The 20,269-nt window shown below is 42.4% G+C and overlaps 1 protein-coding gene across 1 annotated transcript in view; it reads right to left on the bottom strand.

Moving 5' to 3' along the window:
• Positions 1–20,269, bottom strand: part of CAMK1D (calcium/calmodulin dependent protein kinase ID) — a 213,770-nt gene that overhangs the window by 119,301 nt on the left and 74,200 nt on the right. Inside the window, exon 2 of the mRNA XM_072328983.1 lies at positions 6,057–6,188. Coding sequence (XP_072185084.1) covers positions 6,057–6,188 — 132 coding nt within the window. The remainder of the gene's footprint in view (positions 1–6,056; positions 6,189–20,269) is intronic.

Raw genomic sequence — 20,269 nt, 5'->3', positions numbered from 1 at the left:
TTCGGTTCTTGCTGAGGCAGCCTATCCTCTTACCATTATTCACAGGGTGAGGGGAAAAAAAGGAACAAAACAGCAAGCCTGTTTTGTCTATAGGGTAAGCAAAGCTTCAGAGAAATGATTTTATCTGACAGACAGTTGCCAAGTGTTTGGGGTTTTATTATTAATATTATATTTATTTCTTAACTATTTCATTCATTTCTTTAAAGGAAAAGAACTCCTGCAAGAGGATCTGAGTGTCTCCTCTTCAGTTTGTCTGGCCCTGTGCTCCAGTTGAGTGACCTCTCATAGAAAAATAACTGCCATAGGAGAGCATTGGTGGACACCAGCAGAGACTCTGGATTGGGATACTGGAGTATGGGACGACCCAAGAGTCTGCAAGAGCTTTGTTTTTTGAATCAGAAACATCCAATGGATTGAACAGGAGGTTCTAACCTACAAAGTAACTCAGGAACATTCATCTGAATTAATTAAATGCCTAAATTTGTGTTAAGGTGCATTAAGTTTCTGCATGAACAGTTTTATTCAGAATTAATGTACCTTTTATTTGTAGTTAAATTGCACAGAAGAGTTTAATAAGAGATAACTAATGGGTTTCAAAACTACATGTTGTTTCAGCTTCCCAGATGAAAGGTTCGCCTGGGATGCATAAGCCCTTACAGAAGTAAGAGCTGAGGACAGAAGTTTTAGGAGGAGTTTCTCACCAATGGGCTACTGAAGAGGAGCAAAACATGGAATATAGAATCATATCGATTGGAAAAGACCGCCAAGATCATCTAGTCTGTTCATCAACCCACCCCCACCATGCCCACTAACCATGTCCCACAGCGCCACATCTAACCTTTCCCTGAACACCTCCACCACCTCCCTTGGTAGCCTTTGCCAATGTTTCACCAACTCTGTATGAGAAGAAGTTTTTCCTAATATCCAACCTGAACCTCCCCTGGTACAATTTAAGGCCAGCCTCTCTCATCTTAATTCTGTTACCTGGGAGAAGAGTCTGACCCCACATCCCACAACCTCTTTTCAGAAAGCTCTACAGAGCTATAAGAAACTAACTGAAACAGAGTCTGATTTGCTAGTTAAACAGCATCTGTTTAACAAGACTTTAATTTGTACATGTGGCTGCTAGGAAGTAATCAATACATTTGGGTGCATTGATCCTTTCCTTTGCCTTACCCTGACTCAGCACTGAATCTGTGCAGGTATTACTAGTTAGAAAGTTTCTCTTCAATAAACAGTGGTGTAGCCAAGAAAAAAACAAAAAACAACATATATTTAAAAATAATAGTAATCAGGCATATTTTTCTGTCTGACTCCTACGAGGTTGTTTTGTTCTACTTCTCTAGAGCTCAGACGGGTGCCTTGCTGCATCCCAGCTCTTCACACCACCTACTGCCTGCAGAAACCCGTCTAACAGCCAATTCATCCTTCAGCCTGTTCACACCTGCACAATTACCATACTGGGAAAAAATTGCCACTATTCTACAGCAAACAATGGAAGATATTGCATTTACCCTTCTGCTTAAAAGCAGAAAAGTGTTGCTTTCTGAGCAGGTTATGAAACTCCCCACATTTCAGGTCAGAAGAAGTTTGTGTAACCCGGTGTAGTATTGCTCCTCATGGAGAGCTAGTTCACAGAGCTGGAGTGTTTCCAGAGAATGGCAATGAAGTTGTAAAGGGTCTGGAGCACAGGTCTTCTGAGGAGCAGCTGAGAGAACTGGGACTGTACATCTGGAGAAGAGAAGGACCAGGGGAGACCTTATCAGTTTCTACAACTGCCTGAAAGGAGGCTGTGGTGAGGTGGGGGTCGGCTTCTTCTCCCAAGTTACAGCAATAGGATGAGAGGTAATGGCCTCAAGTTGTAGCAAGAGAGGTTCAGGTTGGATGTTAGGAAACATTTTTTCTCAGAAGAGTGGTGAGCCATTGGCACAGGCTGCCCAGGGAGATGGTTGAATCACTGTTGCTGGAGGTGTTCAAGAAATGTGTAGACATGGCACTGAGGGAGATGGTGAATGGGCATGGTGGGGATGGATCCATCTTTGGACTAGGTAATTTCAGTGGTCTTTTCCAGACTCACTGATTGCATGATTTTTCCCCTGCTGCGAAGCATCCCTTTAGGCCCAAGTTCAGCAAGGTAATCTCAAAGAGTCCACTGATTTCACAGGGATCAATTATCATCCAAAATTAGGCACATGATGAAACACTTTGCTGAGAAGAGGATGAAAGAATTTGTCAGGCTAGAGCTCCTGGATTAGCTGCATGCATCACTCATGCCAGTACTGCACTTAGCAGCGAGCTCCTTCCCACTACGTCCCCGCCCAGAGGAGTCTCTAGGGAATGTTGCCATGGATTTCCAGGGGAAACAAGAGAGTCCATATTGGAAGAACCCTGTTAAGGTTGCTAGGCGTAAATATTGACTTAACGGCTCTTCTGTCTTTTTTTCTTTTTTAAGAACAGATTTGTTGGCCATGGAAAAATAAAATGTTGGAGTGTGCATGATTCACTCTGGCACTGGCACAAACATGCAGATCAGTTGGCTGGCAGTTCGCTCCTCTGTTAGCAGAACATCGCTTCTAAAATGTGTCATTTTGTCTTGGCAGCAATAGTGGCCAAGCCCACAGACAGGGAGCATCCAAGAGATAAAATCTCCTAGCCTACCTTCCATGAACTCTGCATGGGCTCCATCAGCCTTCCCCAGCACAGAGTGTTTGGTTTGCACTTCCAATGGCTTTTTAGGTGAGACACAAAGAAGAGATGGTAGGACATTACAATGGTCTTTGCACTAAAAGCCTAGACCAGAAACTTCCCCTCTTGGACCCACTCTCCTGCTTCTGCTGACATGGGAAAGGAAAGCCAAAGGTTCTGCAGGTAAAAACATCTTGTTCAAAAATTTTTGGCTGTTTCACAGCCAGTAAATATTTAAGACAGGAGACATTTCAGGTCATGCTGGAAGTCAGCAGAAGAAATGAGAAAAGATCCAAGGGTTTTTTACAGAATCGCAGAATCGTAGGGATTGGAAGGGACCTCTGGGGTTCATCAAGTCCAACCCCATGCTATAGCAAGTTACACAGATTTTGGTCATCACATTCCTGCTTTCAATCCTGAATAGAAAAGGCATTATTAAAACATGACTTCAACAGACAGCATCATGCAAACCTTTCTCCATCTTGATTCTGTCAGATCTGGGTGATTTTGGCAGGACTGATGTTGGGACAGACCTCATCCAGAGGGTACAAAGCACATGTGACATTTGTGTGGATCAGTTCTGGACATGGTCAGCACCACCTAGGTTAGTGGGCATGGTGGTGATGGGTTAATGGTTGGACTAGATGATCTTGGTGGTCTTTTCCAACCTTAATGGTTCTATGATTTTAAGACCTCCGACTGTCCCAAAAAAGATGTCTGAAGGGGACACAAAGAGTTCTCTTGCATTTCAGCTTTGCGGGGAGTCCTCTGGGACTTTAATCCCATCAGAGATTAAGCACTCCAAAGACATAATGCAAAAATAGAAAGGGAGAACAGGATGAACAAAAGCACATATTTATATTTGCTTTGCATCCACCCTCTGCAGCTCTGCACAGCCCTCACAGGGAACAGGGACAAATCCCTCTGCCAGGCATCTGCTCACATCCCTTGCAAAAGTGGCCAGTTAGTGCATGGCATGGCATGACATGGCAGCCTGGGGCTCTGGCATCCTACCCACTAATCATACCCACTTGCCATCCCTACTTGGTAGAAAGCTACCAAAAACAAAAGCAGAACATGTAGATACCTTTGGGGCTTAGCAACAGCTGCTCAGAACCCACTTCACCCCTTTCAAATCTATTTCTACTTTTTAGAGGCAGTTAATTAACTGAACAGAGGAACAGGTTGATATCTTCTCAACAGCAGAAAATAACAAACTGGATCTGTCTAAGTGTTTCCTCGCTGGCGCATACAAATTCAGTGCTGCGTCTGCTAGCAAAGATGTCTATTTTCAGAATAAATACAATGACATACAAAGTTTATATTAACAACAGCTTTGTAGGAGACACCAGATTAAAAAAATAAAAATAAGGCAGATCATTCTTATGGCCCTGGTGAGTGTAGGATGAGAGACAAAGTAGAATGAATTGTATGAAATTCAGGAATTTTCTGCCCACAGACCTGGTTTCAGCTGGGGCAAATTGATTTTTCCTTTACAGTGTCTGGTATGATGCTATGCTTTGGCTTTAGGAGAGAAACAGCTCTGGTAACAGACCGATGCTTTAGTTGCTGCTGAGCAGTACTGCAAAGAGCCAAGGATATCTCATACTGTTCTGCCAGTGAAGGGGACTATGGGGACACAAGAAGCTGGGAAGGGACAGGACCAGGACAGCTGATCTGAACTGGCCATAGGGATATTCCCTACCATATAATATCATGAAAAAAACACCTTGAAAAACAGTGCAGAGGTGGCTGGGGGAGCAGCTGCTGCTTGGGGACTGGCTGAGCATCACTTGGTGGGTGGTGAGCAATTGCTTGTGTGTCACTTGTTTTTTTTATATATGTATTGATATATACACACACACACATTATTATCCTTACTTTTTTCACTCTTCTTTTTCTGTCTTAGGAAATAATTTTTATCTCAGCCCACAAGTTCTGTTTTGTTGTTTTTTTTTCTTATTATTCTCTCCCCAGTCCCATTGGAAGCAAATGACTCTGTAGTGCTGAGCAACCTGACAGGTTAAACCACAACACCTACTCCATCCCCTGCTGCTGCAGTGAGAATAGCCCGGCCCAGGTGCTGTGTTCTCTGCTCTTACATGAACATTTGAGTATCATGGGAAAGACCCATATACACAATTAATGTTTCAAGCTACCCAGCATCCATTACTACCTGATCATGGAGATGGCAGTGGTTTGGGTATAATGACAGGTTCGTAGTACTTTCACATAGCAAGCCAGCACACTGCATTTATCACTAAGTGTACATTGTATTGACTTGGAATGGGTCTGGCCACAGGAAAGCTACAGCAACAAGTGCCTGTGCCTGTTTGGAGCCTCACTTCCTTACCTCTACTGAAAAGAATCCTTTCTGCCTACTGGCATGGCCAAGCTTGCCCTTGAGTTTGCTTCTTCATCTTAGGCTGTCTGAGCATTTAGCGCAGAAATATCTAGTCAGTTTTGGATTCAGGATCAGTTTTGCACAGACAAATCACTGTGCTCAGACAATGAGCTATCAGCTTCTACAAGATCAAGAGCTAGGGCAAGAAGCCTCATTGGGGACAGCAGCACAGCTGGCATCAGATTGCTCCAGTCCAATGTAGACTTCTATGTAGCTGAATTACTTTGATTTCAATGAGAAGAAAAGTTGCTTTTAGAAGAATAGAATGGGTTATATGGACCAACCCTAAAGTCACTAATCTTTTTCCATTAATTAGAAAGAAATTCAAAGGTGACAAGTTCAAATCAGGTGAGATGAATCCAGTCTTCAGAGTATAAGATGAGGATGAGGTCAAGCCTCTAATGACTGCAATGACTTCATAGTAGTCATGAGCTGCTTATTATGCCTTAGTTGTGTATTACACTCATGGACAGGAAAGAACTGCACATCATGGACAATTCAAATAGAACACAACTTGCCCAGGGATGTCCCTTCCAGATGCTCTTCTCCATGGTATGGGAGACTATCACCATCACCTACAGCCATCTATAGCATGCTACAAGTTTTATAACAAACAGTGTATAATCTGCACTGAGCACTTGGAAAGAAGAACCCTGCTCTTACACTCCTCAAAGCCAGTGACCCAACTGCTGACATTATTAGCGGGAAAGGGCTTTGCAGGGTATCATAGGTTTTAACTCCAGCCTAACTCCTCTTCAACGTCACTTTGCAGTCATCTGGTCTGGCTTACTATAAGAGAAAATCAGATCTCTCAAAACATTTTCAGCCTCATTTAGACATGGGCATTCTTGCCTGCCTGTGACAGGCTGAACAACCTACCAGTCACAGTTGTCAATCACTGCCCCTGTTCCTTCAGTGCAGGAGCATAAGGGAAGCAAAGAAATAGAAATGAAGGTCTGGTACTTACTTCCTCAGGACTGCAATTTCATTCTCTATGCTGCTTTCCTTCCCCTTCAGTGCCTTCTTGGGAATGCACTTGACTGCAAATAGTTTCCCACTAGCTCTTTCTTCAGCCAAAACAACTTCAGAGAAGGCACCCCTGAAGGAAAAAACGAAAAGAGAAGTTCAGGTTTCAAGCGGTGTCATTTCTTTGGAAGCTGTTAACTGAACTCAGGCAATTGAATCTCTTTCTGGTGGGTTTTGATAGCTGTGCTTGTTAATCACAGCAATACTGTAACAGAAACGCAGTGAAAAATGCTCAAACACACTCAGACATTTACATTCACACAAAATACAAAAGGCTTACCAAGCCCAACAGTATCAATAAAGAACTATAATCCAGCAGAGGTTTGAGCAAAGGCTAAAAATGTGAAAGCACCACTTCCACAGACAGGGCACAGCTCATCAGTGACACACTTTTCCTCTTTCTGAAGTGTTCAGAGGTTGAATTTGAAGTCCCTGGGAGCTAAAGGGACCTCACTGACCACCAGAGGTCAGGGACTCCGCTGTGCTCCTCCCTGGCAACCCTGAGCATCTCCTCACCCCTGACTCAGGCAGGGAGGCAGCAGCAGAATTCCTCTCTGCACTCGGAGTTATTCCACAAAACAAACGGCCTCGTGTAATCGCTAAAGCCAAACAATCGGATTAAATCACAGGTCCAAATGGCCGCCTGAACAGCAGCCTCCCTGCAGTTTCCCCAGAGAGGATTACACAAATAAAGGATAGAGAAACATCATCACACAGCCAGACACTAACTGCTAAGAGTGGGTGGTGCTTTACCTCCATGAGGTTATTCCGTGACAGTATCATTGATTACACTCTTCCTCCAAAGCATCTGCAGCTGACTAAGAGGCCAGGAATACATTACAGCTTCTGCTGTTCTCATACTGCTTTGGAGTATTTGAGCATCACTGGGCACTGAGCAGGATTAGTTCATCACTGTTTTAGCACTGAGGTACTGGGCAAGGCAGAGCATTAGCCTGCTAAGGACCAGCAAATCCCCTTCACTGAAGCACCTGACTTGCCCAAGAAGCACCAGAATGAAACACCTGTCTAACCAGATCCTAAATTAATTCTACCAGCAGAGAATTGTAGAATGGATTAGGTTGGAGGGACATTAAAGCCCACCTAGTTCCAGCCTCTGCTGTGGGCTGGTTGCCCCCCCACCAGCTCAGGCCGCCCAGGGTCCCATCCAACCTTGCCATGAGCACCTCCATGGATGAAACATACACTGGGCAGCCTATGCTGGTGTCTCACCATCAGCAGAAGGATCATATTTTATATATGAAACGCAAAGAGGCAAGACAATACGTTACTCTGTTCTACATAACTCTCTGAGTAGACAGCTAAGGAGCAGGCTAAGCAAATCCACCCCTCCCATCCAGCCTGCTCCTAAAATGTTAATATTTGAACATATTATGCTACCAAACTTTCCCTTCCTTTCATTGTGATCTGATTTTTGGGTGGTCCTGTATGGAGCCTGGAGGTGGACTCAATCCTTCTGAGTCCCTTCCTGCTCGGGATATTCTATGATTCATTCCCCTTGATCATTTCTTGTCTAGATGTTTAGAGATCAACAGAAGTGTTTCCTGGGCAGGCACTTCAATGACCCGTGACCTATGACTTCACCACTACTTCCCAAGTTGCAAAAGAGCTGAATGAATTGAGCCAATGGACAAGTGAAACAGGCAGAAAGAAGAGGATGCTGCTCTGGAAAGAGATGCCTGTTTACATAGAAATACTTTGGCCATTAACAATAACATGGAAAAGAGACAAGAAGTTTAGGAATGGATTAAAAACTACTTTTGCAAATGGACAGTTTGCCTCCACATGGCAGTGACCCTCTGAACAATGAATGCTTTGCCTCATTTTTTGGTAAAAAGGACAAAAGAAGGACCAGACTCATTCATACTACTCTACAGGAGTAACTTTGTTTTCTACTTTGAGTATTATCTGCCATGGCATGCCATAGCATTATAGACTCCAACTTTTGGAGTAGCGAAAATGAAATTTGAGCCACCCAATGTATTTTTGAAGACTATTCTTTGCTTTCCTGTCATCAATGGTCCCAGTTATTTTGTTCATTAAATAGCGCCTTTCTCCTGACCCTCATGCTTGGGACAGTCAAAAGTGGAACGGCAGTAAAATCCTTTTTTCTGAGAAGTCCTAAGTCTCTTCAGTGCTAATTGGCTTTGGATTCAGAAACTCTCAGAGCAGCTCCCAGCTGTGTTTCACGAACTCCTTAAGTCAAGTCCTATCTGCTCAGGCTTTCACTACTTCATGCCAGCCGTATCTTGAACAATCTTTTTGCCTGTAGTTAAATGCTGTGTAAAGAAGCAGCATATTCATACTGGTCATTTACTGCTCACATAGCCCTCTGAATGTCTACAGTACTATAAAACATGGAGCTTCCATTATAATCTGGATTTCATTGCTGTTCTAAGACAACAAAATAAATGAAATCCCTTTATATCCCTCTATGCAATATACCCAGGTTTGGGAAATGTCTGTGTTTCAGCTGGGTTCATCAATTTTTCTGCATTTCTTTTGCCATATACCAGGGCAGCCATGGGGTTGAAAGAAGACTCTGTGAATTTAAATGCAATTTTTTGGGAACTCTGAAATATACTCATGAAAAACAATCCCATATCTCCTTAACAGCCTTTCTCATTAAAGCATGAAATGAGCTGAGCCTCATTTAAAGCATTCACATGCATGCCAGTCCTGTGGCACTGATGGCCCACAGCTCCTGTGGTCACAGACCAAGGGGGAAAAAGGAACTGAAGCAATGGGAGGAAAGAGAAGGAAGAGATGCAGAGAGAGATCAGAAAGTTAAAGAGGTAGGAAAGAGAGGTATAGGATAAGAAGAAAGAAATGGCAGAAGAAAGCATCAGCAAGCAAAGGCAGCAAAGACACTCCTGCAGTCTGCTGGAGTCAAGAGAGAGTCAGAAATAACAGCATATGGATGGACAAGTGATTATCTTAATTTCAAACACAATGTTGAATACACCCACGCTTAATAGTTCAGTTCAGCCCCCCACTGAATCCCTCTTGTCTTATGCATGAATAGATAAACATTAAAGTCAGCAGGATAAGGCTGCTCATTTTCTTTCTAGCAGTATTATGTCCTACAGAAATCCTCCACCTCCTCAAAAGACATTCCCAGAACTACCAACCTGGCAGGCTTGCTAAAGACATTCCCTTAAAAGAATTAATGTGCCCTTTAAAATCAAGATGTTAACAAAAGCAGCAATTTATCTGTGAGAGTGCATTACATTTATTTTATTGAGGGTTAAAATGATTTGCGTTCAAAGTTCTGCCAAAATGTCTGGGGTTAGAAAATGGGGAATTTTTATTCTCCTTCCCCAGCAAAATGTGGGGCAATATTTATTTTTACACTGTGACACAGATTATTTTTTTAAGGGCAGAGAGAAGAGGTTCATTAATTTAAAGTTATGATTTCAAAAGGTATCTGCAGTGGTTGGGATGATCCATGTCCAACAGCCGAGAAATGGCTAATGGCTACCTTTCCAACAGAACTCGGGGCTCAGCCTTTGCCCCTCTGAGCTGGGGCCTTCAAAACCCCTCTAATAGTAAATGAGTAAGAAGATATCACGGTTTTGAGGAAGAGGGGCATCAGTGGAAATGGGTACATGAGAAACTTCTGCAGAAATTAAACCACCCAGTTAACTGCCAAAATTGAAGTGCAGCAACTGTACCCATTTCTGAAAGTTATGACCATGTTATCATTTACCCCAGAGGACCAGCTCTTTTTGAGTTTCTAATTAAGGCACTGGATAATTTTATGATCTAGATCATTTTTATATGAATTAGGGACAGTGTTAAATAAAAAAAAAAAAAATGACTTGACTTGTGAGTTTGAGATAATGGCACATTCTGGAAGGTGGCTGAGACCTTCTGACTCCTCATCCCACACTTACGGACCAAGCAGCATCCTCTGCAATGGCAGTATTTATGGTTCTAATTTTCTTAATCTGTTCTTCATTCAGTTATTTTACTTAATCTAGGTGTACAGATCAGGATTTTGAGATTATCACTGGAATATGAATGGCATTCATAACCAAACAGATTGGATTTTTAGCGGCATGGTGGTGATGGATTGAAAGTTGGAGTAGATGATCTTAGCCTTTTTCGACTTCAATGATTCTGTGATTCTCTGTTAGAAAGCAGAGGCTGCAAGATCACGTTTTCCTGAAGATCAAAGCAAAATAAAGGCTGAACAACTTCTCTTCATTTGTGGGAATAATAATAACTTAGTACGCTTAATTTCATGAATTCAACGTACAACAAATACTGTTGTACTGCAAATCTGTTGACACCCAGCAAAAAAAATAAAAAGAAAATACTGCTGTCACAGAAACACTGACAAATGAAGACAAAGAGTTGATGGAGAGATGAAACTTAATTTTTCCATTTGCAGAGACCTCCATGTTGAGCAGTTTTCCACTGCATTAGCAGGTGCTCGATCACACTAAATCAACAGACATAGTCAGGAAACAGATTTCACATCTTCAGTCTGTGTATAGCTAATGTTCTTAATTGTAGCACAGTTTGCCTTCTGTGTGTACACTGCCCCAGCCAAACCATGGAAAAAATTAGTGAACGCTCATAGTTTGAAAAATATACCACGTCCATCAGGAAGATCACTCTAAGATGGGAGACTAACAAATGAGTGAAACCAATCAAACCAAAAAAGCCATTTCCATAGCATGGCTTTGGTAACCACACATCAATTCTGCACCTCAGCATCCCAGAAAAAAAGCAGTATTGAACTGCCCTAGACAGGGACAGGTATTTAAGGCAAAAATCGTTCCTGGCACTTGTACAGCTTTTCCCATGGCCCTCAAGGACTAACTGTGGGATAAGCTCAGGCTATATGTATAGTCAGCATATACAGAGGAGTTTCTGGTCCCATATGTATGAAAAGGAATTTACAATGAAATGTTCAACAGTTTGGGGATACGTGAATGCAAAGATAACAAAACCAAAGTGTGGAGGGTGTTTTCACACAGCCAAGAACAGAAGAAACTCTTGGGGCTGTTACATGTGGCACAGAAGTCAGATATTGCTACAGGTTCCCAGCAGCTTAATGTAATATAAGTGAAAGTAAACACACAGACTGGTCTGTTTGATACCATCCATTCTTCAGAGGACAAATGTTTTTCCTAGCTATTTTCATCCATCAAACACACTATCCCAACACTGCAACCACTTCTATGGCAACGTTTCGTCCACCTTTGCAAACACAGGACAACCACGATTAACACTGTATTAACGCTGGTGTTTTCAGTCTCACTACTTACTTAACTTCCATCAAACCACCGAGCCAAAACCAGAAATGCTCTTTTCTACCTTGGGGCAAGGTAAGCCTCTTCTGCAACTCAACAGACTGTGTCTGACCCAATATCCCCTCCCCATGGCTGATCCTGACCCAATCCTGCAGCAATGACCCATAGAAGCACCTGGTGTCCCATGCTGAAGCTGCTTTTACAAGTTCTAGATGATAAACAGCACTTTGAACTGTGTCCAAAACACTGCTGATATTACTTGGTGGTCACACAAACAGCAACAAGGGGCAAGGGGCAAAAAATGCTTGTGTTGCACATTCCTGTACAAGCAGCAGCTTTCTGTACCACTGACACGTCTCTCTGCTCCCCAGACCATTGTCCCATGCCAATACTCTCAATACTTTAACCAAGCTAGGACTTTAGGACCGCTGGAGTTAAACATTTATCTGCAGGTTAAGTGGCTACTTACCATAAGCCAAGAGGAGCCTGGGAATTGGCATGCATGGGGACAGACTGTGCGTCCTTTAGCTCAGGACTTCACTTCTCCCACCATCTTGTTGCTCCCCATCTAGTACAGCTTCTGAGGAGCTCCACACCAACACATATCTCTGCTGGGACTCATAGCTATGATCAAACAGAGATGATGGAAGAACTTCCTTACTCAGAGGGTGGTGAGGCACTGGCACTGCTGCCCAGAGAATCTGTAGGTGCCTCATCTCTGGAGACATTCAAGGCCAGGTTGGATGGGGCCCTGGGTGGCCTGATCTGGTGGAGGGCAACCATCCCCATGGCAGGCGGCTTATAACCAAATGATCTTTAAGGTTCCTTCCAAAATAAGCCATTCCATGATTCTACGATCATGCTCCAGGTCAAGCTTCTTCTTTACCCTCCTTATAAACAACCACTTTAGTTTTCTCCCAGCCATTACCACACAACTCAACACAATGGAACAAGCAGCATGAAGCTGTGTGTAGTCACCAAAAGTGCTTGGATTTAACTTCTACTTTCTTGGTAACTATTATCTACAATTACAACGACAGCTTAATGTTTTGACTATTTTTGTCACCAGTCAGCTGCAAGAATATAATGGCAATTTGAGGCTTATCATCATTTCATGGTTTTGCTCCTCAATACTTAAAACTCTCAGAGAAAAGCAAAACAAAACAAAACAAAAACCAACTGGAATTAAGACTGAAAATCCATCATCTACTTAGAGAAGAGAGACTCCTGTGAAGCCATCAAACACCAATTTAAAGTTGCACATGATAAAGCACGAAATTATGGCAATATAGGTAGTTAAGGTAGTTTCCTTCATACCTATGCCTCTTCCTGCGGATCGCCTTCACCAGAACACAACCACCTCCTTTTAATGGTCAGCAATTTTCAGCCATGGAAAAACTGCAGGAAACCATTTAAACTATTTTGATCAGAGCTGGGACAGCTTCCAGCCATGCAGATGAGAAATTCAGCAGTGCTTGTGGCACCGTAACTCCTGCAACAGCAGAATGAAGGCACCAAAGCTCAGGGCCATGGACTAAGAAAAGCTGGTATGCGCAGAGCAGGACAAAGATTTGGTGTCATAAAACTTAAGCTCAAAAGCAAGCAATTCTCATAAAAATCAGAAACTAAGCTAAAAAGAAAGTTTCTGCAGAAACTCTTCCTTTTCTGAGATGAACTAATTTGTTTTGGCTGTCTGGTGTATGCTAATTCAATAGGAAGTTATGCAGTCTGTTCTAAGACAGAGATGCATGGATGCTAAAAAGGGAAACTGGCCCAGCACAGATTCCCAATCATGTTTGTTATAACAGTCCTCTTCTTTCCTGAACTATTTGCTCCTTTCTGGTTAATTCTGACCTCTATTAGAAAAGCTTCCTTTTCTGTCTGCTGTCTTTAAAGGCCTATTACTTATTTTACATTCTCTGTGGCAGTCATGGTAAAGCTATCCAGAATCAAAAACAAAATATATACTTTCTCTTCCTTCTAATACACATTTCACAGTTGTGCTGTTAAGCACTTTATTTTCTCCACTGATGATCACTTTCCAAACATTTAAGCACTTTTTTTTTTCCCCCTTTCATCTTACAAGACAAAAGGAGCTCCTTGTCTCCCAGGGTTCATCTGATGGCAGCATTCTCATAGGGAAATAACCTTTGTTTTTCTAATAATGACCTCAAATCGCTTTTGAAGTGTAAGTGATCTCCATAATGCTTTCTTCTCTTCTGACACTGATATATGCAGGGTTGATTACAACATCTGATTTCTGGAGATCTTTTCTGGCCATATAAGGTGGATTACACCAATTTGAAAAAGCATGTTTCTTCCTCTTCCTCCACATGGAAGCCTAAGAAATGATCTGGCACACCATGGAGATCTCCAAAGAGGCTGGATAAATTTAGGAGCAGATGGATGGCACTGCAGCTTTCATAGCAAAGCAGAGCATAGTTAAGATTAAACTATCAACTTTAGAGGAAGTAACTTAGCAGTTGGGTCTAAACCACATGAAACTCCCAGGAGTTTTACCTAAAGCTGTCTGGACCTTCACAAATCCAAGTTCCAAAAGCATGAGCAGCACTTCTTGTCTTCATGTGCTCTCTCTTAGGCAGAGCCTAAGTCTCAGTTCTGGTGATCTTTCTTGGTAATTAAATGCAATCCATTACATTATTTGGGGTTCTCAAATGCTGTTTTTCAGGAACTGTATGATCCATTCTACAGACAAGGGAGCTGAGGAACAGAAACCACTTGGGCTGATTCTTCTTAAGTAACTAATTCTGTAAAAGCCAAGAACTTTACATAATCTAAAAGTACACCCTTTACTCAACAGAGGACAATCTCCAACAGATAATTACATCCCATTCGGAAATATGTTGAGGGAAGCATGCTTTGATCATGCTTAAGTCCTTTCCACCGACAGTCCCAGTCTCCATTTGGCTCTGAGCAATCATCATCTGAGATGCCCAGAGACTGGTGCCATGATGCCCACTAAGGAGCTGCAATGTCAGCCACAGGATATATAGTCTTACTTCAAGGGAAAGTTGAGCTTGACCACTCAGAATTAAACTCTGGCCTCATCTACATGGATATTGATGACATCTGAACTATTTCCCCATGGCTCCATGGCTCACATGACAGACAAGAGATGGTCAATACAGCAGCGCTGTCAGCTTGTTTTGGGGTAACTAACAGTGGTCACACGAAACATCTCTCAGTCTTCACTGAGAGCAGTGGGAACCTTGGGGAAGAGGTCTTAACTGAGATGTCTTAACCATCCTCCCTAATGTACAAGACCTGAGTATGCAGAATAATCAAAATCAAAGCTAGGATTAGGACTTGTAAGACTTCTGTACCCATGAACAGAGCACAATTCCTGCCTATTTCAAGGACAAATTTAGATTAGTTAATCAGATCATGTAACCAAGGCACATCTCCTAGGATCTGCCTCTTCCAGACTAATCACGTGGACCCAACCTACAGCCCCCAACTAGAACACTCCCCACAAGCACAATGAGATGCCGCTGAAAGAAGAGACCACAAAGTTCAGAGCTGTCACATGCACAGCTGAACAGTTCTCATTGTGTATGAGCCCTTCTGTGCCTCTATGAAACTTTAATTGGCTTGTTCTCATCCTGTTGTTAACTATCCAGCCGGTCTTGCGTATGTAACTGTTTTAAATATTTGGACTAAAAATGATGTGTATTTTGTATCCTTGCCCACTCCAAATGGTAGCTTAGAGTTTAAAAATAAAGAATTAGAGAGAGATGGGGAGAGAGAGACAACTCAATACAATGGAATACAAATTGTTTAGTAGGAACAATAGATAGGAAAAGCCACTGCACGATAAAAAGATCTCTATCTGAAACCTTATTTTCAATGGCCACCTTTTAAAATTCCACAAGAGTGCTTGCTTGCCTTCTTCCCAGCCTCTTGACATGTGGTTTCATGTCTGAGCTGAAGAATGTTAAGAAATCATAGTGAACTAGTTTGCCTAGTAACCAGCAAGCTTGAAAACAAACATTTTGGCAAAGATTATTCGAGCATAATTGTATGCAGAAGTTACCAGGCACTTCTGAAACTCGCAGATACTTCTGCTAAAAGAATTGCCACACACTTTCCACACGTGCAATACTCAGTCCTGTTTATCCAAACCTCAGTTCAAAAATAGGTTTTTCCTTTTAGATTCAGTTCATGAGGAATTTCTCCATCGTTTAAGGTGCTGTGTAGAGACTACTGACAAAACAGGTGCAGCATCAGCAAGTTTTTCTTCCCCTAAACCTATTATCATGTGCCTCTGCTCTGATCTGAAGGGGCATTTTTCATGTCAAGGCATTGCAATGCAACTGGCAAAAAGGCAATTCCCCAAGTGATCTAAGCAAGAAGAAGCTTGCACCAGCTTCTACCAGAAGACTGTATCAGAAGGCAAAGAGATCCACCAGCGTGGCAGACAGCAAAAAGAGGTGGAAGCCATCAGTCACTGAGATCTCTGTCACATAATCCATAAAAGACTTTAGATTCTACTAGTAAGGAGGTGAAGACTGAAGGCTTCTGGGTCTGCCTATGCAAGCTGTGGCTACAGAGCTTCAGTTGACTCATCAAAGGTGTAATAAACTGCCCGTGGCTTCAGCTCACAGCACTAACACTTGCCCATGCAGGGATACACATGCCTCTTTTCATATCTTCTTTTCCAGTGAGCAACAGCACAAAAAAAACCAAACATCTTGGTGCCCCAACCAGTTCACCAGCACTGACAAGAGCACACTGTTGCATATGGGTGACCTTCTGTGTTGGAAAACTTCAGCAGAAACAACCTGACAGCAACTCTGATTCCCTTTATCTGAAATGTAATCACAGCGCATCATAGCCCCATAACACAAAGAGGGGTTTCCTAGGAGATGGCTGCCACGCTCCCTACCTTATTCTAAAAATGATATTTCTAAGAACCCATTTCCATTTCAGGCTGACACATCACACACAGACCATGCTCCTGAGTCACTGTATGGGGCCAGGCATCCCAGATCAGACCTCTGAGCAGGTCCCAGCAGAACCAAACCTACCCTATGAGATGTATGAGGGTGGGGAAAAGGGAACATAGCTCCGCAAAGCTGACACAAATAAATTCATTGCTTCTTTGGAAGCTGTTTTGTAGTTATAAAGATGAATCAAGAGGAAGAGGTATGATGATTACACCTCCCAGATGACATGCTCACTGGTGGGTGAAAGTCCAAAAGGATCATGCAAGAGCACTGCAGAGTGGCAAGGAATAGTGGGATAAAAGGAATCTCTCTCCTGGTGCAGTTTAAAGAATATCTGGGAGCCAATTCCCCATACAGATTAAAAGATTATCAAAAGAAAGAAAGAAATCCAGAACTTTGGTCTTCAGGGACAATTCTGATTACCATCATTGAAAGGACTTTCCAGGGAAGGGAAGGTTGAACACCCGATTCTTCCAGTACATGCACAAATTGTTTTTGGGGGTCTTTTTAGGTACAGATCAAAATGAGACAGTGCCTGTCCCCAGTATGATCAGATGGAAGAAGAACTATGAGTAAATAAGCTTTGAGCCCTTTAAAACGTGAGTGGTTGAGAAGATATATGTGAAACTGTCAGAGTAGCAGGAAAAGCATGATACTTCCTTGGGGAAAACAGTTTTGCTTTCTGCTATGACTAAGAATTTAATTTGATTCTAAATCTTTTGGATCTCTTTAAAACAAAGCCTTTTCCTCATCAAAATGTTTCCATTTCCAAGCAAATGAGAAGTCATTCCAAGCAAATGGAGACTTGAGAATCTAAATTGTGAAGTCACTTACTTGTTTATGAAATGTCCTTTCTCATAGAACCAAAGAACCATAGAATGGCTTAAGCTGGAAGGGATCTTAAAGATTGTTCAACTCCAACCCCTGCCATGGGCTGGGTGCCCCCACCAGCTCAGGCTGCCCAGAGCCACATCCAACCTGGCCTTGAGTACGTCCAAGGATGGAGTATCCACACCTTCTCCAGGCAAACCTTTTCCTGGTTAAAGGAAGACATAATGAACTCTCAACAGGGTCTGACCAACCAAGGCTCTTTTTTGTTCCTCCCCCAGTAATAGTCATTAACAGATATAGTGTAAGAAATGGAACTTATGTAGCAGAAATGCCTTCCTCCAGTGTATTTCCGAAGCTTCCAGCAGTCAGCAATCCAAAAAGGAATCTCTTTTCAGGTGACAGTTGCACTGACCCATAACAAATTAGCTACCTAAACTCTACTGCTCTGTATAATTCAGTTTATCAAGCCCATCTACACATTGAATTTCACAGCCTCCTGTAGGTTGAGCTTTGCTGTTTGGGCACAGATTATAGGAGAAAACAGTTATTTTCATTTGTTCATTTTACATTTTCTGTCAAATAATTTCTTTCCCTAACTCCCTATTAAAGGACATTTTAAAGATGTTAAGCAGCAAACTGCTCTCCCGTGTCATGTAGTGGGTGTTTTATCACAAAAATACTGAGCAGTTTTTAAACCAAGACTAGAGATCTGTGCTAAAAATGATCAACAAAGAAAAGGGTTTGCAGAACTGGATTCCCCTTTGCTTTCCACAGCAAGAAACTCAATGTATTGTAAGACATACATGTAATAAAACAAAACTCTTCGGAAGAAAGAGATACATCTCTGTGCTTAATCTTCATTGCAGTGTTTTATTTGGAAAGGAGAACTATAAAAATGAGGAAACCTGTTAGCAAGAAGGAAGAAGCTCTTAGGAGGCAGAGACAGAGAGTTAACACTTGCAGGAGGCATAAGGGCTGTTTCAAAACATCAACACTCGAAGTTCAGAACAAATCTACACTCTGTGTAAAAAAAACAAACAAACCACAACTTGAGAAACAGAGAAGTCTGATAGACCAAGCATCTGGGCAAGAGGAACTATGAGAAGACAGCATCCCCAAAATCAGAAACTGTCCAAATGAGGAAATAGAACAGATTCTAAGTTCCAGTGGCTATAGACTAAAAACATCAAAAGGCAGAAAAAAGCATTTGAAAAGTGAGTTGCCAGAGGCAGAAAATTCAGTAAAGACTTTTTTGCACATATCAGAAGGCAGAACTGTACCAAATGTTGTACTGAGGGACGTGGTTTAGTGGTAGGTTGATGGTTGAACTGTATGATCCTGGAGGTCTTTCCAACCTCGGTGATTCTGTGATTCTGTCACTGGTGCATGAGGAAGCAATCAAATGTAAGAAGCATGAAATAACCCACACAGCAGCAGTAAAGCAAATGACTTTTGGGGTGAATCTGTGCTCTCTGCAGAGAGGTCTGGGGAGGTTGTTATGCTGAGGGAGGAGTGCGCCAACACAAGCACTCTGAGCAGCTTAGCTATTATCAGACAAAAGCTTGTTGCATGGATAAAGAACAGGTGAAAAGACAGAAAAGAGCAATGAACAAATGGCAAGTCCCTTAAATATTCAGTGTTAAGGATGACTAAGAAAGCAGTTCACCACCCCAAAAGCTGTGCACTGTTGTGATGCTCACTGCATGTGGGACATGGCAGAATCGGGGCAGGAGGCAGAACTGACTGCAGGTATAAAACAGCTCTGTTATAAGAGATTGGTGAATGAACTGGAACTCTTCAGCTTCTTCAAAAAGGGATATCTCACTGAGTGCTAAAGGCATATTCAAAGCATTGTAACAATCACACTGTTGTTAAATGCTGACCTATAGTTTTCACCCCACACATCTGGCACTGGCTGCAGGGATGGGACACCAGAAGAGCTGCATTTTTGCCCTGACACTGTACAGCTGCTTCTATGGTCTATTACTGCTGTAGAGTCAGCAGCAGCTGACAGCAGGTCACATAACAAATGGACATGTAGAATACTGGGGAATCAAGTCCAGCACTGACATCAGTATAGGAATGTCTTTAGGGTTAACTGATGGCAAAAACAAGGAGAAGTGCATGTTCAGTTTCAATGAGACCACTTCCACCTAAGCAGCCTAGTCTGGATGTCTAGTAATAAATACCATCACCGACTACAGGGGAATTAATGCAGAAGAAATATACCATGAGATGTCCAGAGAGAACACAGCTCTGCAAGATTATCACATACCTATGGAGGGAAGAGCCTTTGTGATCTTATTGGACTGATCTCTCTGCAATAAATATAACCTCTCTCTTTCTCTAATCTGGCTTTAAATTAAACACATGGTGCATCTTTTACTGGCAGTGCAGATAAAAGTGGTCTCTGCAGAATTAGAGGAGAAATGACACTAATTAAAATAAAGGTCACATCCCAAGACTTAGTTACAACATCCTGGATGACCTGCAACAATTCTCCTTTGTGTCCCTTCAGTTAGAATAGCCCAAAACTTCAAAATTCCTCATGCATTATTCCTTGCAACATCCCTACAGGATTAGGCAGCTCTGTCACTGGCCATGAAATGCATGGGAAATTGGGCAGAGAGGGAGTAAAGCAGGTTCTCTCAGCACAACACCCACTGCTTAACTGGAAGAGCATCTTACATGCTAACAGATGGCAGCAGACCTGTTTTCACCATAGACCACTTGACTTAACTCTCCCTTCCTCCTGTATTCCAGGCTGCTCTCCCAAAATCACATCATTCAAAGTATGGGCAAAAGCATAGTTCTTCCCCTGAAGAGCAATCCAACAAAAATCCTGCTGTCTCTGACAGCTTGACATGAAACCTTAAAGCTTCCAAAGTGTTTCCTGCTTTCTACATCACACACTACTACATCTGCAGTAATCCAGACACATCATCAACTCACTAAGTCGGACAGTTAAATAAACTTGCTTACTGGGTCCCACGCCTGAGAGAGAATCCAGTTTCCTAACTTTAGCAGTGTAAATACACAATGGGTGAGCTGCCATCAGAGGCTTTATAAGGAAG

This window comes from Excalfactoria chinensis, chromosome 1, assembly GCF_039878825.1.
Source record: "Excalfactoria chinensis isolate bCotChi1 chromosome 1, bCotChi1.hap2, whole genome shotgun sequence".
In the NCBI taxonomy this organism is placed as follows: domain Eukaryota; kingdom Metazoa; phylum Chordata; class Aves; order Galliformes; family Phasianidae; genus Excalfactoria; species Excalfactoria chinensis.
The sequence above is the reverse complement of the archived record's forward strand: the minus strand, read 5'-3'. Positions and strand labels throughout refer to the sequence as shown.